The sequence below is a fragment of the Camelus bactrianus genome, chromosome 19 (assembly GCF_048773025.1).
Source record: "Camelus bactrianus isolate YW-2024 breed Bactrian camel chromosome 19, ASM4877302v1, whole genome shotgun sequence".
Taxonomy (NCBI): Eukaryota; Metazoa; Chordata; class Mammalia; order Artiodactyla; family Camelidae; genus Camelus; species Camelus bactrianus.
In genome coordinates this window covers 21751556-21764652 of record NC_133557.1, presented here as the reverse complement: position 1 = coordinate 21764652, position 13097 = coordinate 21751556, and the positions used below count along the sequence as shown (strand labels likewise).

The window sequence follows — 13097 nt, the reverse complement described above, 5'->3', positions numbered from 1 at the left end:
AGGGAGGAGCGGGTGCAAATGTCGAGATGGCAGTGAGTTTGTCACAATTTAGGAAACAAGAGGCCGAATGAACAGAATGAGCAGAGGGACGAGTGACCGGAGACGTGGGCGGAGGGAGAGGGACAGGCAGGCCAGCTGCTGGAGGGGACTGACAAGAAGGGCCAGGGGTTCAGAAGTGTCCTTCTGGCCGTTGGGGGGATCTGGATGATGGGAAGACTGAAGGGGAGGCACCGAGTCCAGGTGGAGGCCATTTCCTCTGTGAGCAGAGAACGAGGATGGAGGAGCAAGGCACATCACTCTCTCTCTCTTTTTGGACGCCATCATCCTGATGGCCTTGCCTCTTTCATTTGGATTCCCAAGCACTGTATCTGAGGATTCAGATTACAGCTTTTGAGCAACTGTCTCATCCAGGGTGTTACCGAAATCCAACCCTTTTTTCTACCTGTGAGTCTCCTAGCTCAAGTTCAGAGTCCCAGGGCAGAGTCTGACTGGCCAACCTCAGCCGTACACCTGGCCCTTGGGTGGGGAAAGATACCTTGATGGACAGTTGGGATCTTTGTATCTGAGAGGAACACGAATGCAGTGGTTGTGGCTTTTCAGGGGTTACCTGACAGAGTGTGTGTGTGTGTGTGTTCATGCATGTGTGTATATACTGGTATATTGGCTCCAAATTATGGGGAAACCAACCCAATCAAAATGAATAAATATTTAATGAAATATTTATATTTGAATATAAGTAATGAAACATCACATGATTCAACCAGTCCACTCTGGAATATTTCGACGCTTAGTTATTTATTGATTATCTCTAATGTAGGATGTGGGTGGAGAAGGTGTGGGATTCATGTGTACTAAGAGGCACCAGTGTCCTTACAACAGCCCTGTGGACAGTTCCACCCAGAGGCCCATGATGGGGGAAAGAAGGATCCCCGAAGGCGGGGAGCTGAAAGCCCCGCCACTCGCTAGGTACTCAGGACGTGCCGGGTGCTAGTTTACGTGCCGTACACCTGTGGGTTCCTCCACTCCACGTGAGCAGGCAGAGGCTTACTGTCATCGCTGCCACTGAGGCACAGAGGGGTGAAGTCACTTGGCAGGGGTAAGTAGGAGGTAGCAGACCAGACAGTCTGGCTGCGGAGATGCGCACCTGGCTGCTCTCCCAAATCTCCCATGTTGCCCGGACTGCGGAGAATGACTGCCCAGGGGTGCAGAACAGCAGCGGCCCCACCCCAGCCCAGCCCAACCCACTCTCCAGCCCAGACCCTGGATGCCTGTTCTATTCCAGCTGCTGAAACCCTCCATCTCCCTGTATCCAAAATGATGCACCGTCTGCCCTGCGGTGCCAGGCTTACCGCCAGCTGATCTCAGTCTGCGGTCGCCCCAAGACACAGCTTTTACAGACCACAAATGCGATCATTACGAGGCAATTTCAGTTAGATTCAAGGCTGGGAGAGATAACAGAAGGGCCTGGTTCTCCCATCAGACTGAACAGTTCCCCAGCAGCACTTAACTCAGACAAATGGAGAAAGCAGCCGCCAGGAGGGGAAGCAGGCACTCAGAGCTTTCCAGCAAGAGCTGCCTGCCTGGCCTGCAGGACGAGGACGGAGCATTAGGAAAGGACCTGGGGGATCCCAAACCCCTCCAGGTGGTCGGGGGAGGGTGGATTCTGACATCTGTCTCTGCACTGCTTCCATTAGATGAGGTGTTAATGGAGCAAGAAGTTGGCCAAAAAAGGAGGATGCGCTGGTGCTAGTGACACTGTAACACTTGTTTTGTGTCATTTCGGAGCATTACGCATCTGTTAGTTCTTACAACAGCCCCGTGAGGTAGATACTGTTGTTGTGCTCATTTTATACATGGAGAAACTGAGGTAGGAGAGATCAAACAACGTACACACAGCTTTCCGTGTTGCAGAATAGTTCCAAGAGTTCTTTGAGCATCACTTCCTCTGGGACATCTTCATCCTTGTCATCACAGCGGCTTTTCCTTATTTACGTCCGTGATTGAGTTCACCTTTGGTGAAGTTTGGCCCCCCCCCAAGAGTTTCCCGCGCAGGGAGCGTCACCACTCCCAGGGTCAGCTCCATTTCTTCTGTGACTCCATTGGCAGTCAACGTCAGTCTCCGCCTTCTCGCTTTTCTTTCCTTTGCTGCATTTTCGCCCCTAGTGGCCAGTTCTCTCCTTTCGATAATTCTCTTTTGCAGAATGTCCTGTAGCTGCAGCCCTGGGAGCCAAGGAGGCAGCACAGCTACACGTGTTGCTGTCTGTGTGTGAACTGAGTAACCGGGGGCAGTGACCGGTCACCGACAGACTCTGCAAGAAGTGACGTGACTGGCCCCTGATCACAACGAACATCTGTTTAGTTTACGTGGGAGCTAGCCGTGAAGTTTGTACTTCACGCAGTTACAGTCATTATGCTGCCGTAGCTGAACGGGAACCGTGCTGTGGGAGGCTGGTATTATTTATCAGAAGTGTAGAAACTGACATCTGTGCGTATCAGGACCGTGCCCGGCCAGGACGGCCTGAACTGGATGCTCCTGTCCTGTTGCCACTGCCGTCCTCCCTGTTGTGTTATTCCTTTGCACTATGCAGCCCCCACTGCCCAGTTTACTTCTGAAGTGACCTCACTTCCCCCAGGTCACCACAGTCCTGTTTTAAGTCCCAGGGGGACCCTTCACCCCACACAGGGAATTTTGCTCTGCACCAGGGGAGGGGAGACTTTTCCTGCAAAGGGCCAGATAGGAAATATTTTGGATTGGCAGCCACACGGTCTCAGTTGCAACAACCCAGCTCAGCCATAGTAGTGTGCAGGCAGCCTTCATGATGCGTAAACAAATGGGTGTGGCTGTGTTCCAATGAAACTATTTACAAAAACAGGTGGCGGGCTGGGCTTGGTTTGCCAAAACCCTACTCTATACTAAGCATCTCATTGTCTTTTCCTTGAGTCTCTTAACTGTAGATGAAGTACCTCAACCCAAACTGAATTAAGCAAACAAAACAACAACAGAAGCAAAATGGTGGGATTTACTGGTTTACGTGACTCAGGGTTTCTCGACCTTGGCACTCCTGACGTCTTGGGCCAGCTCATTCTTTTTCCTGGGGAGCCATCCTGTGCATTATAGGATATTTACCAGCATCCCTGACCTGTACCCACTCAATGCTAGTAGCACCCCACCCAGTTGTCACAACCAAAAGTGTCTCCATTGTCTGATGTCCCCTGATATTGGGAAACCCTATATAAGTGAGCATTAAAGGTGGCTTCAGGTAAGAGTGGACACAGGGACTCAAACCAGCATATTTCTCTATCCATCTCCCCCCTACCCCCATCTCTCCTGCTTTCTTCCATGTTGCTGCATCTTCCAAACAGACTTCTCCCTCTTGGTAGCAAGATGGCTGCCAGCAGTTTTAAGTTTATATCCCACCAGCTTCAAGCCCCATGGAAAGAAAATGTCTCTTTCCCGGTAGCTCCCTAAAATCCAAGAGCTGACTCTCATTGACCAAACTTGGGTCACATGCATGTCCTTGGACCAATGGCAGTAGCCAGAGGGATGTAGTGCTCTGATTGGTCAGGCTGAGATTACACGAGCAGTCCATGTGGACTTACGTAAGGAGGTGGTGGTACCCGGAGAATCACAGTCAGGACCAGGGAGGCAAAGCAGAAGTCTCTGTTGCCGGGTGTAAATTTCCACCCAGTGCCTGGTACACGGGAGGCAGTAAGTGCCCTGTCCTCTCGATGGATTCCAGCCCTGCTTCCTAGGGGCAGCCATCAGCCAACACATTGTCAATGGTCTTCCCTGGCCTGGCATTTAGTTTCTCTTCATCTGCCTGCCACATTGTTCCAGCCCCCAGTTAGCTCCTCCTTTTACACCATCTCAGCAGCGAAGGCGCAGGGACTCCAGGCTCCAGTCATGACACAGGCTGTATTTTTAATCTTGATTTTAATTCCAGCTCATTCTCCTGCCTGTATCTCCCAGCCCTGGAGCCCCCGGGCTTGTGCTAATTTGCTTCTCCCACCTCAACTGGTGCCAGAATAACATTTTAAACCCTGCCTTGGGGAAGTCTAATCAAATGAGAGCAAAATCTCATTTGGCACTAAAAGCCTTGACTGAAGCCCTGTTTTCTAGGGCCTGGTGGAGGCTGAATAATAAACTCTGGATTTTTTAAGGGTTGGGGGTTAGAGAGAGGAGAGAGATGTGAAAGAGGAGATTCTAGCCGAGGAAGTCACTCTGGACATGTTGACACCCATGGCATTGGACAATAATAGGCGGGGGTGGGCTTCTGAAGTCACCCCACCTCCCACCCCCAAGAAATATTTAGCCCAGCAGCCAGGCCAAGAACATAGGCTCTTTAGCAGTCCAAGTTGCACATTCATCAGAAAGACCTTGGCCCAGATCTTCAGGAACAAACCAGTAGGATCATGAGCTGGGGACTGGGGAGACCTGGGAGGGAACCTCGATCCCCCAGTGGGGGGTTGTTTGAGCCTCCTCCTCTGGGCTTTCATTCACTGTTCTGCAAACCAAGGGAGTAAAGTTCTATGCTTCTTGAATGACTTATGGTCCTGGGTTCTTTCAAAATGTGCCAAAAGCTGTGGACCTGTTTCCAGGAAAATGCACAAGAAATGCAAAATCTGGCATGTGATATTTTAGGGGATGTGTGCCCCCAAAGCTTGTTTCTGCCTCAGGACCTTTGCACTTACTGTTCTCTTGGGCTGGAGCAGTTTTCCTTGTATTCCCATATTTCTTCTGACTCATTCTCATCATTCCTCAAAGAGACCCCCCGACCACCTAGCCCGGTGGTACCTCCCGTGGTCCATCTCAGGCCACTTTGTTGCATCATCATCCTTTATTTTCTTCATCGCTGTTGTCACCAACACCACCACCTTTATTTGTCATAGTTTCCCCCCACCAGAATGTCAGCCCCATGAGGTTAGAGATCCTTGGATCTTGTTCACTGCTGTGTGCCCAGTGCCTAGGACAGCTCCTGGCATACCATAGGTGTTTAATAGGTTGCTAAATGGATATATTGACTTTTTTGTGCCCAGAACACCGGTTCTGTTATTTACTTCATATTTTTCTCTCAGTCATTTTATTCTCTTCATTACAGTTATTTCAAAAGGAAACGTTTACCTCACTGTCAGTATTACTTGTCATGAAGAGAGAGTGTTGGGGCTGTATGTGGGGGGTGGTTATTAAATGTCACCTTCTTCCCTGTTGAAGTTTTGAAACAAATGAGAAATAAAATAAAAGAGTCAGCAGATGGAAGCCAAAATAGCACTTTGATGAGTCTGATAAAGGCTGGGTTTGAGGACCTGACTTCCTTCAGAGGGCATTTGGGCTTCCTGATACTAAACTCCAGAGTCAGACAGACTTCTCACTGAGCCCTACCCCTTCTCCTCCCAACCCTGCGCGAGCAAGCCCCCTTAAACTGGCATTCCCCGAGGGCAGCTCGCTCCCCACAGGAAGGTGAAGGAAGGACTGCATTGCATATGTCCAGTTTGTCCCTGCAAACCCACCAGCCATACATGCTAAGGGTCAGCAGACTACAGCCCATGAGTCAAATCCGGCCCTCTATCTGTCTCTGTAAATAAAGCTTTATTGAAACACGGCCACACCCATTTGTCTGTGGATTGTCTGTGACTGTTTCCTACGACAGCAGAGTTGAATAGTTGCAATAGAGGCTGGCCCACGAAGCCTAAAATACTTACCCGCTGGGCCTTTACAGGAAAGGGCCGCTGCCCCTGCCGTGAGTCAGTCTTCCCCGAGAAGGAGAAAGGAGAGAGAGAGAGGCCGGGTGTGTTATCAGAGTAGAGCCCCCTGCGCATGGAAGGAAGCATCAGAGGTGGGGAGTAAGGTCATGGACGTTTAGTAGATCTTGTTTCCTGGGCTGTGCTTGACCTCCAGGGCCTCCTCCGCTCCCTCAACGTGGTTCTTTAACTGATGGGAGGGAGGTGCTGAGGGCCAGGTGGAGTCATTTAAATCAGGGTGTCTGTCAAGTCCAGACTATTGACATTTCGTGCTGGATGATTCTCTGTGGCGGGGGCTGTCCTGAGCTCTGTCGAAGGCTCAGCAGCCTCCCTGGCCTCTACCCACTAGATGCCACCTGCATCCCCCTCCCCAAGTTGGGACAAACCTAAAATGTGTGCAGACACTGCCAAGTGTCTAAGGGGCAAAACTGCCCCTGGCTGAGAGCTGCTGCTTTAAGGGGGTGGGTGCAGCCAGTGTCCGAACGGGCCATGTTCTAGAGAAAGGCGCTCGGGCCTTCAGCTTCCCCGACATAATTTTACGCTGCCTATTCCTTCCAGCCGGCAGCTCAATCCTTGACGCCCCAACACCCAGCTGGGGATGTGCAGCCGCTGTTGGGCTGGGCACCCATCGCTTGATTACATTTCACTCTGTGGTTGTTGGATGTTACTCAGAACTCGGCCGGGGCAGCCAGTTTCCCGGCCCCCGGCTGCCCGGGGCTCCTTTCCGGGTATTTTTGCACTGTCCTCCCACATGAACGGAGGGCCTCACTCTGAGGCTGCTGGGGATCCTCCCTTCCTATCTTCATTCCTCCTCATGCCCAGATCCTCCTCGGAGGTGTTTCATCAGCTCCTCCCTCAGGAGCACTCACTTCCTGGCCCCACAAGCAAGGGGAGGACATAATGGAAATGCTTCCCTTTGCCTGGTACCCCGGGGGGATGCGGGAATCCGGCTGCTTGGGGTCGGAGGGGTCTTCCCACTCCTGGGTAGGGCCAGTCTCACACCAGGTCTCCAGGGAGACCCCTTAGAGGGCTCTGGCTCCATCTCCAGGCCCAGGCTTCTCTTCTCTGGGCCAGCAGGTCTCAAGGAGACTTCCATGCTTTCTAGAAGGTTCCAAGCAGGAAGACCCATCTTACCTCAGAGCAGTCCTGGCTCACTTCTCCTGGCTTTGTGGATGTTCACCGCCCCATCTGTCTCTTCTCATCTTGGGCTCCGAAATGACACCCACCAGACACTCGCTATTCTCCAGGAACGGCACTAAGTACTCTGCTTGCGAGATCTCTGGGTATCCCTTCCACAGCCCAATCTGTCAGCGATGGTTCTGTGAGCCCCGGGGTCCTCATCTGGAAGAGAGGGCTGGCCTAGCACCTCTGTCTCTAGAAAAAAACGCTCACAGATTTTTTTTCCATTGCTTAAAAATGGCTTTATAGGTAATAACTGTTTAAAAATCACATTTGCTTATGGTGGGGAGACAAAAAAAGCATCGCAAAGATCTTGTGGGACCACACCGCCCTTGGAAAGTTTGGGAGTATATCCCAGTGTAGATGAATTAGGGTGATTTTATTAAAGTGAGCTTTGCTGATGGTGTGAAGCATACGAATGGAGAACTGCACTGCTCTCCATCCCCAGTTCAGTGGAGTTTCACCAACTGAACCACCGGTGTTCTAGCAAGAAATCGAACAAGGCCATTACCCACCCAAAAAGTCCACGCACCGCTTCCATCCCTTCTTCCCCCGACATCCAGCGACAACCACTGCTTTTCTTTCCAACAGCTGAGATTCCTCTTGCCTGTTTTTGAACTTCATGCACATGGGATCACACAGCGATGCTTTTGTGTCTGCTTTGTTTCTCTCACCCCTGGCTGGTGGTTGAGACGCGTCCGTGTGAGTGGTGGGGCACTCGTTCTCTCATCCTCCTTTCTCTGTCGTTTCCGGGTATGTAAACATTCAGCGGTGTGTTTCTCCATTCTTGTGCGGATGGACATCTGTTCTGTTTCTAGTTATCTGCTGCCATGACCAATGCTGCTTTCAGCCTGTCCTGCTCGTGACTTTTGGCGGACGTATGAATGCATTTCTGCTGAGTCAATACCCAGGATCCAGATCGCTGGGTCAGGAGGTATGAAGACCCCGCCAGTTTCCCACTGTGGCTGGAGCAGGCTGCACACCCGCCAGCCGCGTGTGGGAGTTCCAGTGGCTCCACACCTGCGCCAACAATTGACCTTGGTCCATTTTTTTTTCTTTTAATGTTAGCCATTCTTGTCACCGTGCAGCAGGTAGAATCCAAATTGGCCATAAACTTGAATGGGAGAAAATCCTACTCGTGTTTGCACTCACCTACAGCTGACACTTGGTGTTTGCTTTCATTATGAATGTAGGCCGCAAACCGCAGCGTGTCGGCAGCACCCGTAACTCTGTCATCCCTGAAAGTCACCAACATTTTAGTGTTCCGTTGCAGTCGCTGTAGATATGGTAAAATCACATATTTTCACTCCTCACTGCTTTGAAATGATCACTCCTTGCAAAAGCTTGTGTTCAATATCTTCGGTTTTTAAAAGGACACATTCTGCACGGCAGATATTCTTACCGGTTTGGTAACTATTTTTCAAAATAGTCGATTTTCTCTGTAATCCTATATATCCTATTTCCTGCCTGTGAAAACACCTGAGAAGGGGGTCGCAGGCTCTGCTTGCCCCCCTGAGCGCCCCGGGGCTCAGAGGGCGGCGCTGGCGTCAGGCCCCGGCCTGGGGTGCTCTGGAGGCTACAGCTGGGTGGCGGCAGGAGAAGGCCTTTGCTCTCTGCTTCCTCACGCGGCCTCCGGTCCTCCCCCCTCCAGCTTTCTTCGGGAAGTACCTGAACGAGTACAACGGCTCCTACGTGCCGCCCGGCTGGAAGGAGTGGGTCGGCCTCCTTAAGAACTCCCGCTTTTATAACTACACGCTGTGCCGTAACGGAGTGAAGGAGAAGCATGGCTCCGACTACGCCAAGGTGAGTCTCGCCCTTCCTGGATGGGGGGGGGGGGCGGGGGGCTAGGCTGAGAGCCGGACTCGAACCTGGGCTCCTGACACTTACACGCGTGACCCTGAGCAGCTTACTTACAGGCTCTGCTTCAGTTTTTTCATTTCTCAAAAAATAGTCTCTGTTTCTAGGAATATTGTTTTATTTTTAATTTTTTATAAATTGAAGTCTAGACTGATATAGAGTATCATGTTAGTTTCAGGGGTACAGCAAAGTGATTCAGTTCTATTTTTTCAGATTATTTTCCACTATAGGTTATTACACGATATTGAGTGTAATTCCCTGTGCTATACAGTAAATCCTTGTTGCTTAGCTATTTTAAATACAGTGTTTGTTAATTCCATACTCCTCTTTTAGCCCTCCCCCTGTCCCTTTCCCCACGGGTAACCATAAGTTTGTTTTCAATGTCTGTGAGTCCATTTCTGTTTTGGATATAAATTCATTTGTATTATTTTTTTTAGATTCCACATATAAGTGATATCATATAATATTTGTCTTTGACTTCTCTAACTGTAATGTTCTTTAGGTCCATCCCTGTTGCTACAAATGGCAGTATAAGAGTATTGTTTTTTTTTCAGTTGAAATACCTTTGACATAACATTGTGTAAGTTTAACAGGTAAAACACGTTGATTCGATACATTTATATATTGCAGTGTGACTGCCGTTGTCATGTTAGCTAACTCATGTATCAGGTTGCTTAATTATCATTTCCTTTTTGTGATAAGAATAATTAAGACCTAGTCTCTTAGCACGTTTGATGTTTATAATACGGTATTATTGCCTAGAATCGCGATGCTGTATGTTGCATCTCCAGGACTTATTTGTTTACTGGTTGTAACTTTGTCCCCTTAAACAACATATCTCCAATTCTCCCACCCCTCAGCCCTTGTCAACACCCATCCTCCTTTTGGTTTTTATGAGTTCAGCGTCTTTGGATTCCATATACAAGTGATAACACACAGTATTTGTCCTTCTCTCTCTGACTTACGTCACTTAGCGTGACGTCCTCAAGGTACGTCGATGTGGCTGTAAATGGCAGGATTTCCTTCTTTCTAATGACTGAATAATATTCCATTGTGTGTGTGTGTGGTGTGTGTACACCACATCTTTATCCATTCATCATTGAAGACACTTAGGTTGTTTTCATATCTTGGCTGCTGAGAATAATGCTGCAGTAGACATGAGAATGCAGATATCCCTTCAAGATCCTGTTTTCATTTCCTTTGGATAAATACCCAGAAGTGGAGCCCCTAGATCATATGGTAGTTCCGTTTTTAATTTTTTGAGGAACCTCCATGCTGTTTTCTGTAGCAGCTGCACCAATTTGCCTTCTCACCAACAGTGCACAAAATTTCCCTTTTCTCCACATCATCATCAGCACTTATCTCTTGTCTTCTTGATGTTCTCCAGTCAACTCAGGTCAGGTGATAGAAGAGTATTGTTTTATAACATTTCGCCAAAGCAGAACTTTCTTACAGAAAGTGCATGTAACCAGCACCCACACAGGTCAAGAAGTAAACGTCACCACCAGCCCCAGAAGGTCCCTTCATGTAACTCCTTCCACCAACCACCCCTCCCACAAGGATGCCCATTACTCAGACTTCCAGCATTATAGATTAATTCTGTATCTAGCTTTTTTTGCTTAAGACTGTGTTGAAATCCACCCATGTTGTTACATGTGAGTGTAGATCCTCCATTCTTGTGATATAGCATTCCTTTGTGTGATTTTACCTTAATCTCTTTGTTCCTTGGGTCATGGTTTTGCTAGTTCTAGTTTATTAACCTGATAGAAGGTGAAGTGCATAGATCCTAAGTGGACAGCTCGGGGAATCTTCACACATGAGTGCCTCTTTTAACTGCCACCAAGTTCAGGCTGTAGCATGTTCCCAACCCCCAGAAGGCTTTCTCATATGCCTTTCCAGCCAAATCCCCAACCCTAGAGGTTACCTTTATTTTGACTTTGATCACCATGGGTTGGTTTTGCCTTCAAGAACTTCTAAATGGAATCATATCACATGTGCTCTTTAGTGTTGGCTTTTTTCACTCAATGTAATGTCTGTAGGATTCATCCAGGTGGTTGCATGTATCAGCCATGTGTCCTTTTCACTGCTGTATAATACTCTGTTGTGTAAGTAGACGGCAAATATCCATCCAGTCAACGACTGATGGATATTTTGGTTGTCTCCAGTTTGGGTCTATTAGGAATTAAGCTGCTGTGAGCATCCTTACACGTGGCTTTTGGTATACATAGGAACCCATTCTTTTGGTATACACCTGGGAGCAGAAATGCTGGGATATAGGATTTGTTACAAGGTTGAACCAGTTTACACTCCCAACCAAAAATGCATAAGGGTTCCAGTTGCTCCACATTCCTCAACACTGGTATTGTCTTTTTTATTATAGCCATTTTGCTGGGGGTGTAGTGGTTTTTCATGGTGGTTTTACTACAAAGGATTTTGAGGACTGCATGAGTCAATACACGCTGAGCATCAGAAGAGGCCCTTGCACAGAGTAAATACTCAGTACATCGTAGTTCAGATCAGGACACTGCACTTTCTCTGTAAAGGGCCATGTGCTAAATATTTTAGACTTTACAAGCTTTAGTGTCTGTCGCAACCGCTCACATCTGCCCGTGTAGTGCAAAAGCAGCCATAGGTAATACGGAAACAAATAAACATAGCTGTATTTCAATAAAACCTTATTTACAAAAACAGGCAGTAGGTCTGATTTGGCCAGTGGGCTATAGGTTCCTAACCCCTGGCTGAAATAATGATGATGATGGTGACAATAATGAGGAGGAGGAGAGCCTAACTGTGATATTTCATCCAAACTTTCCACTAGGAAAAAAAAAAAAAAAGATTGGAGACTAGCAATATTTCTGCTCCAACTAAATCTTCAAAGTCAGCTCCGGCATCCCCCCACCCCTGCTGATATATTATTTCTCCGGACTGTCAAATCCACCCCGTTCCCACTGCCACTAGCCCTGCGCCTGGCTTACTGTCATAACCAGGGTTCTCTGGGTTAGCGCGATGATTCCTTGGGCTGCCGTCTCTAGGTCATCTCCAGAGTGCTACAGTGCTTCCCCAGGCAGACGTCCCCAGGGGATAGGCAGTCATGCAAACAGGACAGGAAGCCTGGGAGCAGGTGGGCCGTAGGGAGTGGTGGAGACTGTGGAGAACGTGTCTGACTAAAAGGGGGCAGCCAACTCTCAGATCAGGCCTGTCAGTCCCATGTAGAATTGTGGGCCCAAGATGGCCAGAGTCCCTGATTTGTCAACAGAAGCTACACATTTGAACATTTTTTCTTGTGAAATCTCTTGATTTTAAAATATTGGCAACTAATTCAGACGTTTCTAAAATCCTGCATGAATCACGTTTGCCTGAGAGCCACAGCTGACCCGTGTGCTTGTCTGCCATTGTATTGTCCTTCTGCCCATCACCCTCCAGGGACTAAGCAGTAGCCTCAGAGCCCGACTCTGAACATATTACTTGCCCTAGGATATGCTACCTACTCCTAAGAGCCTCAGTTCCCAGAGCTGGAAAATGGGCACATCCTTGCATCTTAATAACGTGCACTTCTATTTACTGAGCACCTACTATGGTCCAGGCGCCGTGCTGGGTATTTTATGTGAAGTATTTCTAATCTTCACAACAGCCATATCAAGTGAGTGGACTAGTTGGATTTGACGACATTATTCATTCATTCCATCAACAAGTATTTATTATGAGCCTGCTACGTGCCAGGCACTATGCCAGCTGCTGGGTTTCCAAGGGGGGAGCAAAAACAGACCCGGTACCATCTTCATGAGCTCACAGTCTGGCACGTGGATGCGTGTTATAAACTGTGGAGTGAGGCATGTGTATTAAAGTCAGAACACCACACACAGTGTAGCAGCACGCGCACACACGCACGCACACACATACGCACACACATATGCATGCAATCTGCGCATAGTAGGCCTGTCTCCATGACCTCCCGAGGGAATTAATTCCAAAGTCCTGGCGAGGGGCTTTAGCACCTCTGCTGGACTCCTTGGAAATATAAAGCACAGTCTCTCAGGGCCGAACACGCCATTTCTCTCCTCCCAGCCTCTGCGCAGGCCAGTTCTCCAAATGCCCAGAAAAATCCACTCCCTCCTTTTTAAAATTCCTCACCATGTCCACGCCCAGTCTCAGTGCAGCCCATAATGAAGTTATCCAGGGGTACCCGGTCTCCTTGGTGCTGAGGATGGGACAGGCAGTGGCTCCCGTGTCACCTCGTTTCCTGCAACACACAAATCTCCCCCCAGGCCCATGAATGAGAGGAGCCCCTGTGACAAAGGTGGGAGGATTCCTGGGCCCCTGGT

At 48.9% G+C, this 13097-nt stretch overlaps 1 protein-coding gene across 4 annotated transcripts in view; it reads left to right on the top strand.

The window, feature by feature from the left end:
• Positions 1–13097, top strand: part of SULF2 (sulfatase 2) — a 109672-nt gene that overhangs the window by 63807 nt on the left and 32768 nt on the right. For all 4 annotated transcript variants that reach the window (XM_074347394.1, XM_074347396.1, XM_074347395.1 and 1 more), the window contains exon 4: positions 8570–8721. In XM_074347394.1, the coding sequence (XP_074203495.1) occupies positions 8570–8721 (152 nt within the window). The remainder of the gene's footprint in view (positions 1–8569; positions 8722–13097) is intronic.